General features: G+C 43.1%; 2 protein-coding genes across 6 annotated transcripts in view; one reads left to right on the top strand and one right to left on the bottom strand.

Moving 5' to 3' along the window:
• KDM1A (lysine demethylase 1A) overlaps positions 1-9424 on the top strand; it is a 54468-nt gene extending 45044 nt beyond the window's left edge. For both annotated transcript variants that reach the window (XM_080566776.1, XM_080566775.1), the window contains 2 exons: positions 3730-3876; positions 4723-9424. In XM_080566776.1, coding sequence (XP_080422902.1) covers positions 3730-3876; positions 4723-4908 — 333 coding nt within the window. In that variant the 3' untranslated portion in view covers positions 4909-9424. The remainder of the gene's footprint in view (positions 1-3729; positions 3877-4722) is intronic.
• A 2321-nt stretch (positions 9425-11745) lies between these two features.
• The window catches only part of LUZP1 (leucine zipper protein 1), a 50160-nt gene continuing 45187 nt past the window's right edge, over positions 11746-16718 (bottom strand). For all 4 annotated transcript variants that reach the window (XM_080566737.1, XM_080566738.1, XM_080566739.1 and 1 more), the window contains one exon: positions 11746-16715. In XM_080566737.1, the coding sequence (XP_080422863.1) occupies positions 16677-16715 (39 nt within the window). In that variant the 3' untranslated portion in view covers positions 11746-16676. The remainder of the gene's footprint in view (positions 16716-16718) is intronic.

The following is a 16718-nucleotide window of genomic DNA, read 5'->3' as shown; positions in this document are numbered from 1 at the left end:
ATTAAGAGACATTTCTTCTGCTTAGGCAGAGTGGTTAGGCATTGGAATGGGTTGCCCAGGGAGGTGGTGGAGTCACTGTCCCTCGGGGTGTTTAAGGAAAGGTTGGACGTGGTGTTTAGAGACATGGTTTAGTGGGTGATAGTGGTGGTAGGGGGATGGTTGGACCAGGTGACCTAGCAGGTGTTTTCCAACTATAATGATTCTATGAGTCTGTAACTTTTCAGTACTTAAAGGGGACTTATAAAAAAGGTGGAGGGTGACTCTTCACTCAATCAGATAATGACAGGACAAGGGGGGATGATTTTAAACTAAAAGAGGGGAGGTTTAGATTAGATGCTAGGAGGAAATTCTTCAGAGGGTGGTGAGGCACTGGAACAGTTTGCCCAGAGAGGCTGTGGATGCCCCATCCATGGAGGTGTTCAAGACCAGGTTGGATGAGGCCCTGAGTAATGTGATCTAGTGGGTGGCATACCTGCCCATGGCAGGGGGGTTGGAACTAGATGATCTTTGAGGTCTCTTCCAAGCCAAGCCATTCGATGATAATTCTATGATCCTCACCCTTTTACTGCTTTCTATATGGTCATCAAATCTTTCCAGCTAACTGTAAGTATGGATTCTTAGTGAATGAGTGGATCTCATAATTTGGAAATGCTCAGTCTGTTGATTTCTAAGTCTCAGACTGGAGAACACAAAACAGGAAAACTTCAGGCTTGCCTTCCAGATAAATCCACAGCTCCTTCTCTGAACCCTCTATTGACAATTTCACTTCTTAATGAGATTTTTCTGTGACAGGAACCAACAGTGAAGTGTTTCACGGCAGCTGCTTACTAGTAGGATTTTCAAATGGAAAAAAAAACCACTAACAGAGCATAGAAACATAGATTCTGCAGGGGATAAATACCAAGTTCAGAGACAAAGACATCTTCCATTAGACCAGGTTGCTCAAAGCCCATCCTGCCTGGCCTTGAACAATTCAAGGGATGATGCATTATCACAACTTCCCTGGGCAGCCTGTTCTTCACCACCCTCATAGTAAAGAACTTTCTAATATGTAATCTAAATCTACCCTCTTTTCATTTAAAGCCATTACCCCTAGTCCTATCACTGCACTCTGAAGAGGAGTCCCTCCCCAGCGTTGATGTAGGCCAGTTTTAGGTACCAGAAGGCCGCTGTAAGGTCTCCCCAGAGCCTTCTCTTCTCCAGGCTTTACAGCCCCAATTCCCTCAGCCTGTCTTCACGTGAGAGGTGCTCCAGCCCCTTGATAATCTTCATTGCCCTCCTCTGGACTTGTTCTAATGGCTTCATGCAGTTCCTCTGCTGGGAGCCCCAGAGCTGAGTGCAGTGTGGTCTCATGAGAGCAGAGGTAGGGGGCAATCTCCTCCCTTGCCCTGCTGGCCACGCTGCTTTTGATGCAGCCCAGGATACGGTTGGTTTTCTGGGCTGCAAGCACACGTGTCTGGCTCATGTTGAGTTATTCATCAACTAACACCCCCAAGTTCTTCTCAGGGCTGCTCTGAATCCATTCTCTGCTCAGCCGGTATTCATGTTTGGGATTGCTCTGACCAAGATGCAGGACCTTGCACTTCACCTTGTCATCCACAAACTTGCTGAGGCTGCACTCCATCTCACTGTCCATGTCATTGACAAAGATGTTAAATAGTGCCAGTCCAAATACAGTCCCCTGAGGAGACCAGTGACAAGTGGGGTTCCATGCGTACGTCAGTCTGACTGCAACTCTGAGTGTGACCATCCAGCCAACTCCTTATCCACTGAGTGGTCCGTCTCTCCAATTTAGAGACAAGCATGTTGTGCAGGATGGTATCAAATACTTGCACTTGTGTAAAACAGATGATGTCTGTTTCTCTTGCCTTGTCCACCAATGCTGTAACCCTGTTGTAGAAGGCCACCAATTTGTCAGGCACAATTTGCCCTTAGTGAAGCCATGTGGGCTGTTTTCCATGTACCTTAGCACAGTTTCCAGGAGAATCTATTTCATAATCTTGCCAGGCCTAGAATTGAGACTGACTGGTCTGTAGTTTCCCAGGTTAGTTTCCTCCAGCTATTCTTCATACGTGGGAACTTTTTCAACCTTGCTGTGCAGCTGAACTCTGCATGCTTCATGTCCACTGTAGAGTAGTAGTCTGGTTTTGTACCACCTCTATTGTAGTACGTATTTTATTCTCTAACTGTCCTTCTCCCTATTCATAGGGAATCCTACTTACAGGACTTGCTTGTCAGGATAAAAATAATAGTTGACTGGCTTAGCATTTGACTCATGCCCATACATGGGTGTGTGAACACGAACATCACAGTTGATGTTTGGCCTGCATGTCATCAGTCTCAGTACTGGGGAAGCAGTACTTTAGTATTTTCTTCCACAGCTGTCCGGCTTAGCCATACCTCCAGAACTTCCTCAGTGATGTAAAATTTGTCTTGTTTTATTCCCTGAAAGACTGCAGTGCTTCATGTGATCACCAGAGAAACACATGAAGTGCATCAAAGTTTTCTGTCAAAAATGCATGCAATAACATGCAGTGCCATCATAGTGGTCTCTTTTTGACAAGGAGGAAAATATGAAGTTCCTTTTATCAAGAAGCAGAGTCCATATGACGAGTCTGGCTCATCCGTCAATTTCCTACTGTTTGGATGAAAAAGTTCTGTGTTGAGGAATTTTTTTAGTGAAGTTGTCAGACATTGGGAAATGTGGTCTCAAACCCCTAGTTCTCCCCAGCACCGTAGAACAAGTCCACTCTGTCCTTTCCAGAGAATCAGCAAGAGGCATCGAATACAGTCCAGCTGAGGTCAGCCTCAGAAGGATTATCTTCAATTTCCATGGTCCTGGAGACCTCCCCAGTCATGGCACATTATGGTCCAAGTCTGCTGGCCTTTGGTTTCTGGATAGCACCCTTGCTAGATAGGAACTTTTCTCATCCTTTGTGGGAAGGTCTGGTCAAACAGAAACAGTTCCTTGAAAATCTTTGTGCAAGGAGGCAAGGTTCCTGTTTTGATGCTTGAATTTTTACAGTGTGTGATTCCTGTTAAAGCTCAGTTACGTAATTGAACAGAATCTGGATTATTTGAAGGTTCTGACCCTTTGCTCTTCGTGTTATGTTTGCAAGTTTATGAAGATATCCTGCTTTTTGTTGACTACTGTTACTACCTTAGGGGGATACTGTTTTGAGTCCTGGTTATGTTCACACTTGTATCTTTTGGTGGAATATATTTCATCCTGGCTATTACCATGGTAAACCAAATGGATTTGAGGAAAAACATATTTTTGTGCAGATGCCCCTCATGCAGTCATTTTCCCAGATAATTTACGGACCTTGCACAGGCCTATGCCATATTTCAGTCAGGAGAGAGATTCAAGAGAGCTGTGGATGAAAGGAAGTAAATGAGTAGGAATTGTATATTGTACTTACGTTGATAATGAGAAGAAACAGAGCATAGAGTACACAGTATGCATGTACTGCTGACTACAAATTTTGAATGCCAGTGCAGAAGCCATTTGGAGCAGGTTCTGCTAATATATCTCAAAGTATTAAAGCTGCTGACACCAAAGACAAATTATTTACCTTAGTATGAGTTACCATGGAATATAAACGTGGAGTTCCGCTATTGACATTAGCTTATGGATGTTGTCTTTTATTTTTCAATTTGCATCTTTTATATTTTGCACTAACTGTAGAACTTGCAATGTGTCAACAACTGAAGTTTCTCTTCTCTCAGCCCAAAGAGACTGTGGTGTCCCGTTGGCGTGCTGACCCGTGGGCCCGGGGATCATATTCATATGTAGCAGCTGGATCTTCTGGAAATGACTATGACTTGATGGCTCAGCCGATTACTCCAGGACCGGCCATTCCAGGTGCTCCTCAGGTGGGAGATTTCTCAGTTCTTCATAGAAATACACCAGAATATGATGGTTTTGGTTTCTAAAGGTGAAGGCCAGAGGGAGAGGAACAGGAAGCAAAAAATCTCTACCAAATTGTGATCCAGCCCAAAATGAAGGCATAAGTCCTCTCCAGTTCCTTTGGAGAGGATGAAGTCTTGAAAGCAAAAGCAGAAGGATTTGTAGGACTTTGGCTTTATTAAGGTTGTTCTTATACTGATGCAAGTCTCTAATAAACATAGCTATTGGTAAAGTGATTCTCTGCAGAGTATAATATAAGAAATTGTTTTCCTCATCTTTTTTATGGCACTGTCAAATTGCTAATTTAAGTGAATTACTGAAGCTTCCTTTTGCTTGTATTGAACTAGAGTTCATGTCCCAGTGTCAGAAATCATCATCCATCTTAAACATACGTGTAAGTTTTTGGTTGTAGGATTGTATATACAACTCTGAAATGTTTTTAAGTATACAACTTAGGAGGCTAATCTCCTTATCTGCTTCTCAAAGTATTGTTTTTGAAGTAGAGTTCTATTATCTTTGTATCAAGGCAAAGATATTAGCAAGTAATAGGAAAGTATTTCCTCACATTATTTATCACGAACATGAAATGCTTTGTGAAATGAAAGGTGTATAAAGATTTTTGTGGTAATTTGTAGGATAGATTAAAATATTTTTAATAGACTATTTTGTACGCACTACTTTCATGTTACGGGGACTGCAGTGTGATTAGAAGACATCAAAATACTTCGTAATGTATATTTGTTACATGATCTGAAAGACTTTGAACTGAGTTTGCGCACAAGTCATAATGGTGTTCTCTGTTCCTCTTTCAGCCTATTCCTCGCCTGTTTTTTGCGGGAGAGCATACAATTCGCAACTACCCTGCCACTGTTCATGGTGCTTTATTGAGTGGACTGAGAGAAGCAGGTCGCATTGCAGACCAGTTTCTTGGGGCCATGTATACTTTGCCTCGCCAGCCTACACCTGGGGTCCCCGCACAACAAGCTACCAGCATATAAGAGAAGTTATCAGAAGAGGAGTAACAATGCCACAGAGCTGCTGTTGTGATCTACTTCTTGGGGTGAAGGCATATTCATATAGTCTGTAACAGTATCTGCTGAAAGGAGGTGGCCATGAGTTGCTGCATAATACTTTGTTAGAATGGCCTTACAAAAGCTTACCTAACATTGGGCTTGACATCCCTCTACAAAATCTCTTACAGCTATTTGAACTGTCAGTGTACATGGAATCCTTTACTACCAAATTGGTCAGTGAGGTTTTTTTTTGACTGCAGATACTTTTTGAAAGTGAAACTTATAGCTGGAGTTTCCAAGGTTTTTATTTTACTTATTTGTGTATTTACAATTCAGTAATTGCAGAAAAGGCCCGTTAGAAGTTGGTTGCTGTGAACAGTAGCTTAGTGTAGAATTTATGTAAACATTTTTGCTTAATTCGTTCTAAAGAATAGTATTTTTGACCAATTCTATTCTTACCTGGCATTTGAGAATTTGGTGCAACTGTTTCCCTACCAGTAACAGCAAATTAACAGCAAATCACACCCCTCCAAGGTGGTCTGTTGGCTGCTACACCATCCACATTTGGTTTTAGAAAGAAAGCTGGTATTAGTAAAAGTGTGCTAATGATACTATTCTATTAAATACTTTCAACAAAAGAAATTATCAGAACTGGATATTTTTAACTTTAAAAACTAGGAAAATATTACTCATATTTGCTTATGTAGAAACAGAGCTGCCTAGACAGTAAGCTAGCTGTAGACCTGATCTCTTGATTCTTGCATGCAGCAGTCAGGCACTGTGGGCTGTATGAGCTGTCTTTTTCTTTTCCATTCGTCCAAAGCCCAGAGAAAATTGGTTTTTATTGTACTGGGTTGATGAGATGATGTTGCAGCTGCTATAACTGTTTCTGAAAATCATTTTGATTTGGTTGCTTTTCCAGATATTTTCCTTCTTACCCCATGCACAGAGACTTCTTTTCATTGCACAGAGCAGTCTTATTTAATCATTTAGGTCCTTTTTCCCTCTCCTGCTTTCCCTAGTTAACGTTATGCTTTTACTTCTTCCAACTTTTCTCACCTCCACCTTTCTACTGTTTGTTTCCGTCTCATCTACCTGTGGTCTTTTTTTCACAGTTTTTTCTCCTTTTCCTTTTTTAAATTATTTTTTTGTTCTCTATATGACCCTCTGTGTGTGCATGTCCCAACTTCCATCTGCCCTTGTGCCTTTCATTCTGCTAGTGGATTAGTATCTGCTCGTCTTCCTGCCCTTCCCTCTGCAATTACATTTCCCATGCTTCTTCCTGAAGAAAATACATGCAAACATCACTGCAGGCCCTAATTGTTTATAGCTTTGTTAGTTTTGTTTACAGACTTTCTATCTTCTAGTATCATTGCTTCTACTGTTTTCTTGTGCCTCATTTCTAGTAGATCTTTCTTGCTCCTGACTGTCTATTTTCTTGTGGTGCTTGCTCTCTCATATGTTTAAATCTGTGAGTAGGCATCTCCGTAGGCAGTCCTTCGATACGCAGTGAGAAAGGAGAGGACTCTGTTGTGGCAGGGGTAATGGAAGAAATCAACACTAGCCATCCTTGCTGTCCCTCCAGGAGACAACATAAACTTTGTGATGCTTGGTCAAGAAAGCCCCACTGAAGTGGGACAGGAAATGTCCAGCAGGGCATGGAGGAGGAGTGTCCAAGGGAAGATTCAGAGTGCATAGGTTTATTTGAGTCTTAAAACTCCCTGCCTTCTGTTTAGGTAAAAACCTGTCTGCAACACTACCAAGAGAAGTCCTATTCCAAGATAAGCTGATTTAGTCTCTTGGCTATTCTGACTGAAGATGGGAAAAGGATCTGAGGATTGGGGTGCTGTGTTCAGTAACAAGGGTTTTCAGGTCTCCATATTTGTGGGGTGGTTTGCAGGGTTTAGTGATGCTGCTGTCTCTGGCCATGAGGACTGTCTTCCAACTTCCTGTAGCGCTGTCAAAAACTCAGAAAAGCACTTCTGGCCCACTGGAATCTAAATAGTCCTCAACTGAACGCAGGCAAACTGTATTTTCCAGACAACTATCAAGCCACTTTTACATCTAATTACTAATGTTATTTTTCAGAGTTTCTGTTCTCCTGTTGTAGGTTCACTTTGACTGAGACTTAGCAGATTATTCAGCTTGCTGAATTGTCAAACACGCAGTAATTTGTCTGAGACGTTCAAATGTAAACAAACTTCCTTTTATACGTTGCCGTTACTTTGAGCAGGGCTAATCTTTGACCCTTGACAGTCAGGCTTTCTTGTCTTCCTTTTTGAAAAAGATACCTGAAAACCATGGTAAGCACTGAAATAAGAAGGTGGAGATGAAGCCCTGGCAGTTTGCACTCTTTAAAAAGGTTTGTCAGGATTTGTTGGGTGTTAGCTGATGATAACGATGGGCATGAGCAAAAAGGAGTGGTAATGCCAGAGGAATTCATTGGAAGATGAAGAGTGTGATCTGTGGCCTGTTACACCCTACCTTTCTGTAGCATCTCTGGGAACTCTTAAGCCTGATTCCTCAGCCAGTCCCTGCTGACAAGCCCTACTGGGTATTAGAGACTGAACAGCTCAGCATACTTTCAGCTTCTAGGAGTGTTTCAGTCTCTAGACAGACAGATAAAGCTGTGCAGCCAGTTGCTGGACACCTTAGAGCTCCTGTGTTGCAGCTCCTGCCCTTCATGGCCCACTTTCTAGTGGTTGATGGCATTGGTTGTACCCTAAGTAGAGGGGAACAGTGGTTGGGTACAAAGGTCAAAGACTGCTCCCTGTGTTCTGGTTGCATCCTGTAGGATTGCTGGGATGGAGAGGGGAACTTGGGGGAGAGCACTATTACCCCTAGGCCAGCTGAAGTTTGTAGACATGGAAAAGGTAGCCTGGTTAAGGTTCAATTAACTTAGTGTTGGAGTTCAGCTCTGTCAGATCGTATGAGGGAGCTTCCACTGCTTGTTCAGCAGCAGGATAGTCTCATGCTCCTTGCTGCACTGCCAGTGTGTGATTTTCCTTGAGCAGGTACTCAGCCAGCATTTAGCAGCTCTTTCCTTGCTGCATCTATATCCAGGGAGTGTGTGTGGTGTGTAGGAGCACGTTGCTCTGCTCTCTGTGCCAGTCTGTTAGATGGACCTTTGGTATGACCCGTAATGGCTGTTTTGTTAACCACTGCCTCTGCAGCTTTCCTGTCACTATGACCTGCTGAGGAGGAGAAAGCATTGCAAGTAAATGGGTCGCCAGGTCCTCTTCATCTCAGCATCCTTCCTCATGGTGCAGCCATTTTTCCACTCCTGCTGTTTGCTTGACCTAACTTCCTGGTAAGACTCATCTGATCTATTTCAACAGATTGTGAATGACCTCTTAGCACCCAGAAGCCTCAGATCTACAGCGTCACAAAAACTTGTGATCAAGGCTGGTTGCACCCTTTGTAGTGTTGTTTCCCATCTATTCTCAGGGACCTGTCACTTCTCACTCTACTCCATGGGTAGGTGAATTGTATTTCTGACAAAACTGATCGGTGTCGCTTTTGGGGGAAAAAAATAGGTCCCTATCTAGTTGGACCTTCTCTTCTGTACTGAAGATGTACTGTTGGTGTTCAAGAAGCGTTTGAACAATGCTCTTAAGGTATATGATTTCACTGTTAGATTGCCCTGTGTGGAGTCAGGAGTTGGACTTGTTCCTCATGGGTCTGATGCTCCTCATGGGTCCCTTCCAACTGAGGATATTCCGTGATTCTAAGATGAAGGACCACAGTAACCTGCAATGGAGTTCTGGATCATGAGGGAATGTATGTGTTCACTAGTCAGGATTGCGCTTTCTGGATTCGCAAATGAGCAGGACGACTTGCATTTGTCAGTTCTCTGGATGTCTGAGTTTTTGTCAGGTAATAGCATCTATTTTGCAATAAATTACTGTTAGCTCAGGGTCTTTGTGTTCAGTCTCTGTATGGAATTGAGAATATTTGCTATGGTCTTGTCTGTAGAGGAAACTAATTGCAAAGCATGGGTTCTCTCTATTTTGTTATCTTAATCTCTGTTTTGTTATCTTTAATTGACTGGATCATAAACATAGAAAAACAACTTTATTGGGTGTTTTTGGTTTCTTTCATTATGAATCTTTTCAGTTGACTAGTTCAAGTTCAGTGGAGGGTACTGCAGTCAGCAGGGTGCTCAGAGTGCATCTTGTCTTTAAGGCATAAAGTGGCTCTATAAAATGGGATGACTTAACTTGAATTTGATTTATTTGTAAATCACAGATTCTTTTTAAAGGTGATAATTCCACAAGTTACTCTTCTCAGAAATGGTTACCAAAAGAAAATTAGAAGCCGTGGTGGTGTTTGTAAATTTGCTACTTTTGCCAATGATTATTTCCAATTTCCAGTGCATCTAATTTCTGAAGGTGTAATTTTTTTGTTTTCTCTGAAGGGACGTTGAAGCTTATAGGAAATGCTTACACTGATATTCTCCCCCAGAGTACCTAGGTAGATATTAAAGAATTTCTGCAATGTTTCTAGACCTTATTTTCTGTGTATTAGCAGAATCACCTGAATAAACGTATACTGGGGGGGGGGGGGGGGGGACGACACAAGAAGTCAATTTTGGAGAGTCAGTGGAGAATATAAGCATCTGTTTAATTACCTGTGCATATCATAGAATGTTGTTTTATCCAAAGAGCAAATCCTTAGTTTTTTCCAGCTTTACCAACATGTCTGCTAAAATCTGTTGCTTCTCTACAGAGCTTGTTGGCTTGTATTAGCAAAACTCCTGCAGAGCTTGTGGAGTCTTTGCCCAGTAGTTTTGACCTCTGGATCTTCTGGTGGACCAAAAGTCTTAGATCTCTTTTTATTAAATTGTTTGTTGGGCCCCGTCAAGTTTGTGTTAATTGCACCTTTCTGTGAAGGGGCTTCTCACTGTTATTCCATTGTTCTTTTCTAGACACTGTATCACCCCACTCCTATCACTTTTAAGGGTGTTTCACTTGAGCAAGGGTAGACAACCTGTTTTCCTGACTTAACAAAACAGATACCTCGGCCAGCAAACCTGCCGTGGATTAAAAGGTCTCTTTTTCATGAAGCAGGAAGACTACAGAAAACCAGCAGAGCACACAGACATGACTGATCAAAAAGAAAATAGAATGCAGTTTCATGGCTAAGCAGCAATGGTATGGTATAGGTGGTCCATTAGTCAAGTACATTTACAGATTCACAGATTCACAGATTTCTCTAGGTTGGAAGAGACCTCAAGATCATCGAGTCCAACCTCCGACCTAACACTAAGTACTCCACTAAACCATATCGCTAAGCTCTACATCTAAACGTCTTTTAAAGACCTCCAGGGATGGTGACTCCACCACCTCCCTGGGCAGCCCGTTCCAATGCTTAATAACCCTTTCGGTAAAGAAGTACTTCCTAACATCCAACCTAAAACTCCCCTGTCGCAACTTTAGCCCATTCCCCCTCGTCCTGTCACCAGGCACGTAGGAGAACAGACCAACCCCCACCTCTCTACAGCCTCCTTTAAGGTACCTGTGGAGAGCGATGAGGTCGCCCCTGAGCCTCCTCTTCTCCAGGCTGAACAAGCCCAGCTCCCTCAGCCGCTCCTCGTAAGACTTGTTCTCCAGACCCCTCACCAGCTTGGTCGCCCTTCTCTGGACTCGCTCGAGCACGTCCATGTCCTTCCTGTAGCGAGGGGCCCAAAACTGAACACAGTATTTACTATAGTGTCCCCATACAGGAGTGGTGAGCCTAGCCTTGAATTATGAACAAGGAAAAAGAACCATCCTTGTGGTTATGAGCATGTGTTTTAGGGGAGAGACTTTAAGCAGACATGGAAGCTACCAATAGTAACTCTGTACTATCCATAGATCTTTGCTGTCCCTGGCAAGCCTGACACAGCAGCATGTCTGTTGTAGTTACTGTAGTGCTTCAGAACAACCTCTTTAATAATGCTCAATAACTGCCTGTGTTAACTGGGAGAGAAGAGTACTCAGCCAAGCCAAAAATCACTTTTTTTTTTTTTTTTAGAAATGCCTAACAGAGGGAATGTTTGTAGCCTTCACCTCTAGTTAATTAGCTTTGCCTAGGGAGTAGCAGCTGAATGACAGCTATGAATGGCTCTTAAAATGTCACTAAACACCAGTAACATGTTTAATTGTTCAGTTTCTGGAGCTGCATCCAAACCAGATGGATCAGACAAAGCTCTTTTCCTTACAAAGTGTGGTACACAAGTTCTCTTACAAATTAACACATTTCTTCCCTACTGATGTGGTTATTATGGGGGCCGGTTGTTTATTTGGCAGGTACTGTTGCAGTATCTAAAATGCTTATTTTTTTTGTAGACTGTACCCACATACTGCACTAAACTAGGAACTGTAAAGGAGGCTGCCACCTGTTCTGACCTCTGTATCCTCTCAGTTCTTCCAGGGAAAGGCAAACAGATTTTGTTTTCATTACAGTCTATACTGGTTGAGTAAAGGAAATCTAACGAAGCAAGTGGCTTGTTTCCCTCTGTAAGAATGCACTTCCTCAAACCTGCTCCCAGCAATGCAAGCCTACGTCATCCAGTATAAGTGGGGAATGGTATTCAACTTCATTTTCCATGTGTAGGTACTGCCCATGCCTTTAAATGCAGCCTAGGAATGGGTGTTTGAGATCTGTCTGGATATGTGTACAGGGCAAAAAAGTAAGAATGGAGTAGTCAGAATCAGCATTAACATACACTGTTGCAAGATGGAGGTGTCTTTGCACTTCACCAAGGGACATTAATACCTCTGATTAATGACCACTGTCAGTAGGGATTCAAACAGAGCTTTAAATACCACACCACAAACATATAAAAAGAGATTTTTATTGGTTATATACTGTAGAGCTGACAGTGTTTGAGTCAGGAGAGACATGCAGATAAAGAGTGTGTTTACATTTGGCATGCAGACTAAGAGCACTGTAACTAGTAAAAGGTGAGCACCATCTGTATCCACTGAATGGGCAGCCTGGGGAGGAAAGAGCTGGCTTCCCTCTGCTGAGCATGCTGACAGAGATTCGGGTGAAACAGTGCTTGATAGCTCTATTGGACACGAAGTTTGCTTTAGGGAAACAAGCAATACTATAACCTGGAAAATTTCTTTAACTTGGATGAGTCTGTGATTATGAAAAGATTTCTTTCTTTATTGTCTTCTAACTAAGCTGCCCCAGCCCAAGTATATGTCTACAAATACAAAAAATAGATATTTTTTTCTCTTAAAAATACATTCCATGCAGCATGGATTGCTGCTTCCACAAGGCAGGTGCCGGCACTGCATGTTGGGCAGCCTACAACAATTATCCTTTGGGTCCCTAGGTTACTGACCATAAGATGCATCTGCGAACAATGGCTTCACATTTCATCATGTATATAGCAGTCCACTGAAGGCTGACCTTGGCACAGTGCTTTGACTGCCCCAGTGATGTGCAAGGGTGGCAGAGATGAGGTCTACTATGTTAGAGATAACACCAATGTGACTATTGCTTCAATCTGTAGCAAAAAATCGCTCATGTCAAGTGTCTTTTGAAACACCAAGTGCACTACCCTGGCCTCTGCTTCCTTCTGTTTTCCTTTCCTGGAGGTATTATCTGCAGGTGGACAGCAGTTCTCCATCAGTGTCCAGTAAGCTGCAGTTGAACACGAGGCACTGACGGTTGCACTGCGAAACTGTCCCCGCTCCATGCAACCTGAGTGGATGGAGAGGTGACGATCTGTAGGCTGTAGTGTCATTTCCAGACACGGAGGGAACCATTCCATGAAGCAGCAAGCTGCTAACCACTCAAGCTGCCACTGGCCTTTTGGGGAAAAGCCACTGGTTCTCTAAAAAGGGACAATGTCTCCGTTTACTTGGAAGAAGCAAGCGCTGACACTTCCTTTGTACAGCAAATATGTTTACAATTTTGGAATTATCTGAATGCTTGATACACAGCCTCTTGGTGTCACGTCCACTAAAAAGCCTGTTATATTTATATGCTAAAATTACAAATATTTCTTCAGTGATGGCAATATTTACACATATATTCTATTTTACAGCTGTTCAAAAAAAGTGTGCAATTTGAGTAAAACACACTGTGTTTCCTGAAGTCATTGCTATAATTTTAATAATACATCAGCTCCTATTGCACTCATGATTACAGGGCATGGCCCCTTTCAAATTTACAGAGGGTTTTCTCTCAGACTTAATCCCAGTTGTGGTAAAAACAACCTGGTCTATACTGAGTGACATCTTTATTTACAAGCAGTTACACTGAGCCTATAAGCAAGAGTTCAAGGTATGTGCTGACTTTAGCCATGGAAGCTGGAGAAAGGAGAGATGTAATTTGTGAGAAGCACCTGAGGAGAGCAGACAGGGCCAGAAGACCTGGGTCTGTAGCTGTGGGACTCCTGGCACAGTGTGATCTGGCTGAGCAGCAAGGAAAAGTCCTCCAGTTGCACTTGGATAAGGGAAAGCCAAGCCCTGGCTGACAGAAGGGGAGAAACCAACAACTCTTGCTGTTGGTGGCTGTTCCTTTCTCATTCCAGACATGGAGTTGCATTATTGGGGTGAGCTGTGGGGCTGAAAAGACAACATACTAACTAGATTTTTGTGAGTTAGGTCAAGGGAAGCCTGTGTCAACCTGGAATGTCACATAGCAATGTAGAGCTCTGCTGGCCAGGAATGAAAACAGTTCCCCCAGATGGAGCTTCAGAAGCACAATGGTAAACTGCAGCCATGCCAGGACTGCATGGGAAGGAGAGGGCTGGTGGGTGGGTGAGGGAACCTGAGCAGCCTATTAGATGTAGACTACTGTCCTGCAGCAGGATGGGGTCACTGTGAGAAAAGCCATACGTTGGCTGCTCAAAGCAATCCTCATCCTCTTCAGTGTGTATGTGCTGTCCAGCTGTTTTAGTTGGTTGTTTTTAAACTAAACCGAGTCTCTAGCATCAGTGTCACAGGACAGACATCTTAAGTGTCACAGGTGACATCCTAACAACTAACTCTGCTTTACAGGACAGTACTGCAATGCCAAGCAGGTAGTCTGCAGCAGTCTTTCACAGCAGCTCTAATTGTGTCTTATATCATATGGCTGACCAGCTACTAAACAGGTTTGGGAATGTAAATTCGGGCAAATAATTACTGCGGATGGCTGAAGAGGTAGGTATATCCTCCTAAATGCAAATTGCAAGGTTCAAAAAATTGCTCCAGATGTTCGGGTTGCTCTCTACAGACCAGCTGCGCTGGCTTGGAGGGGTTTTTGAAGCACTGTCTCCCATGTAACCAGCGGAGGACCTGTTAGGCATCTTATATGAGGCAGCATATTTTATGGAAGGGAATCATTTCCTTTAACATGAAAAGAAGGTGCAGAAAGCCAGAATGTGGCTTCATGAGGCTGACAAAGCCTTGCAAGCCAGCCCTGTGAAAGCATGGGTGGGATGTGGCACAGCTGGGCAGGTTGCAATGCTGGCCATCAGCTGTGGAAAGCCTGCGAGATTGCATGAGGAGGCAAGGAAACTGAAACCACTCAAGTAACAAATCCCAGTAACGCCAGGGGGAGAGGTTCCTGTCATACAGTCAATGCCTGAGCAAGGCAAGATGAACAGGGTATGTATCGCACTTTCACAAACAAGTTACAAAGTCCATAGTGGCGTCAGATTACAAAACATGCACCCATTTTCAGCATTTCCTGGCAAATACTGCAGGGGAGGGAGGAAGGAGGCATCTCAGAAATCTGAGTTTAATTGCAGAATTTCAGTTACTTTACTTTTAGTTTGGATTTTGAGTTTGTGGGTTTTTTTGGCTTTTTTTAATACTTGATATTTATAAAGATCCCTTTACCTCTTTTTTTTTTTACTAGCACTGCCATGTCATGAAGTGGTAAGAGCAGCTGATATAATTTATTAATATAATTTAATTTTAAGACTATTAAAGCTGCCACAGTACTAAGTTAAAAGCATTATCTTTTTGTCTTGTTATACAACTTAACATGTATACATGTCATGAAATATAAAAGAATAAAATGGATTGCAAAAAATATACATTTGGGAAAGACATCTAAAATTTATGAGGGGAAACTTTTTTCAAAAATAATCTTTTTCCCCCTCCTCCAAACAAACTTTATTTAAAAAAAAAACAAACACATGTCATTGAAACATTTTCCTTATATGTGTTCATAGATATTTTCCAACCAGCTCCATTTTTTTTTTCCTTTTGCCTCTTAGAATTGAGGCATATAATTCCAAGAGACAAGGAGGTGATGCAGCATATAGATGTGCACATATGGATAGCTGTACATGCGCTGCTGTGGTAGCTGCTCACCTGGAAGGTAAGATTGTGAGAATGACTGTGGAGGCAACTCAGGTGTGGGAGCTGCTGGATGACAGTCGTTCACCCAGCACCTCCAAAACAGTAGAGGTTTTCCCTTCTGTATCATCTTCCTCATGCCTCTGTGGAGAGGGGCACCTGTTTCTGACAAGCAGAAGAAACCAGTGAGGGAAGTCAATGGTGGTTGTGTACAAGACCGGAAAGCCATGGGCCAACCCTGGAGGAATGTAAAGGAAGGAGTGGTAGAGCTACGGTGTGCGAGCCGGGTACAATCTCCTTGCTTAGGGCAGATGCTGTTCCAAGACCTGAGCACCTCTTGATGACTCCTCCAACTCTGATGCAGTCAGTGGCCTGTGGGCACTGACAAGGAGCTGTACCTCTGTAGTCTCTGACCATACCTCAGTCCCCAGACACAGCTGATGCGGGGGGTGGGAGCATATCCTGAAGAGGGGCACAGACAAAGGCTGCCTAAGTAGCCATACTGGAGCTCAGTTTAGGGTCTAATCCTGCTGTTTTCCCCCATCTTTGGAAGGAACAAGGACATTCTACTTCTCAAGCCAGAAGAAAAGCACTTGTTTCTTTGTTCCTTGGAGCTCAATGGCTTAGCGTGAGCAGCAGAGCTGTTGCCTGTACAGCATGATGGACGCAAAGTTTTGGGCAAAAGAGCACCCTAGTCCAAGCCTGGAGAAATTTTTGCTGTTGTGTGACTGCTGTTGGTTTGGCTCGGTGGCTCACTTAGTGCAAGAGCTCAGCTGGTGGTTAAGTGGGTCATACGAAGCTTATTGCAGAGAGAGTGAGCAATGGGGGAAGAAACTTTCTAAACATTTTCTGCTCTCCTTTCCTGTTACTGTGTAAAACCAGTGAATGTTTTTTTTTTTTCCTGCCTACAGACAGAGCATGCTAGGAACACAGGTACTGGGGTGACCACAACCCAAGCCAACAAATGTGTATTTAGGAGAGTGTGAGCTCTCACTGGAAACTGAAAGCTTTCAGTTGTGGAGCTGTGTAGGACAGCTTTCACAGGCTGGTGGACTGCCGTTGCAGGGATACTTCCTGCATCTTGTCTAAATGCAGGTGAATAATGAGATGTTCTCTCTTGTCCAGGTCGTACCATCATTCTGTTTGAAAGAGTGGCTATGGCAAGTCAGTGTTTCCATATGGAGACAGATCTACTGTTTTATGAAGAAGGTTAAGATTGCAGGTACAGAGATGAGAAGTGGGAGTCCCCTGAGCAAAGTCTCTGCAGCTGCCTCTTCAGCAATGAAGAAAAAAAAAAAATCACTGGTAAAGTTCCTGTACCTCACAAATCGCATTAGAAAACTGGTTTCAGACTGGCTGAAGCCTCTGGAGAGGTTAAAGAAAAACAGGTGTGACACCTGTGAGCTTGGTACGATCCTGTCTCTTGCTCCATCCTGTGTGTTCATTGGGTGGGAGTACAACTCATCTCCTAGACGTTGTCCGGTAGGCACGGGAGGCACCCTG

This window comes from Anser brachyrhynchus (assembly GCF_964034855.1).
Source record: "Anser brachyrhynchus genome assembly, chromosome: 24".
NCBI lineage: Eukaryota > Metazoa > Chordata > Aves > Anseriformes > Anatidae > Anser > Anser brachyrhynchus.
Note: the sequence above shows the minus strand (reverse complement) of the source record. Positions and strands in the feature narration are given on the sequence as shown.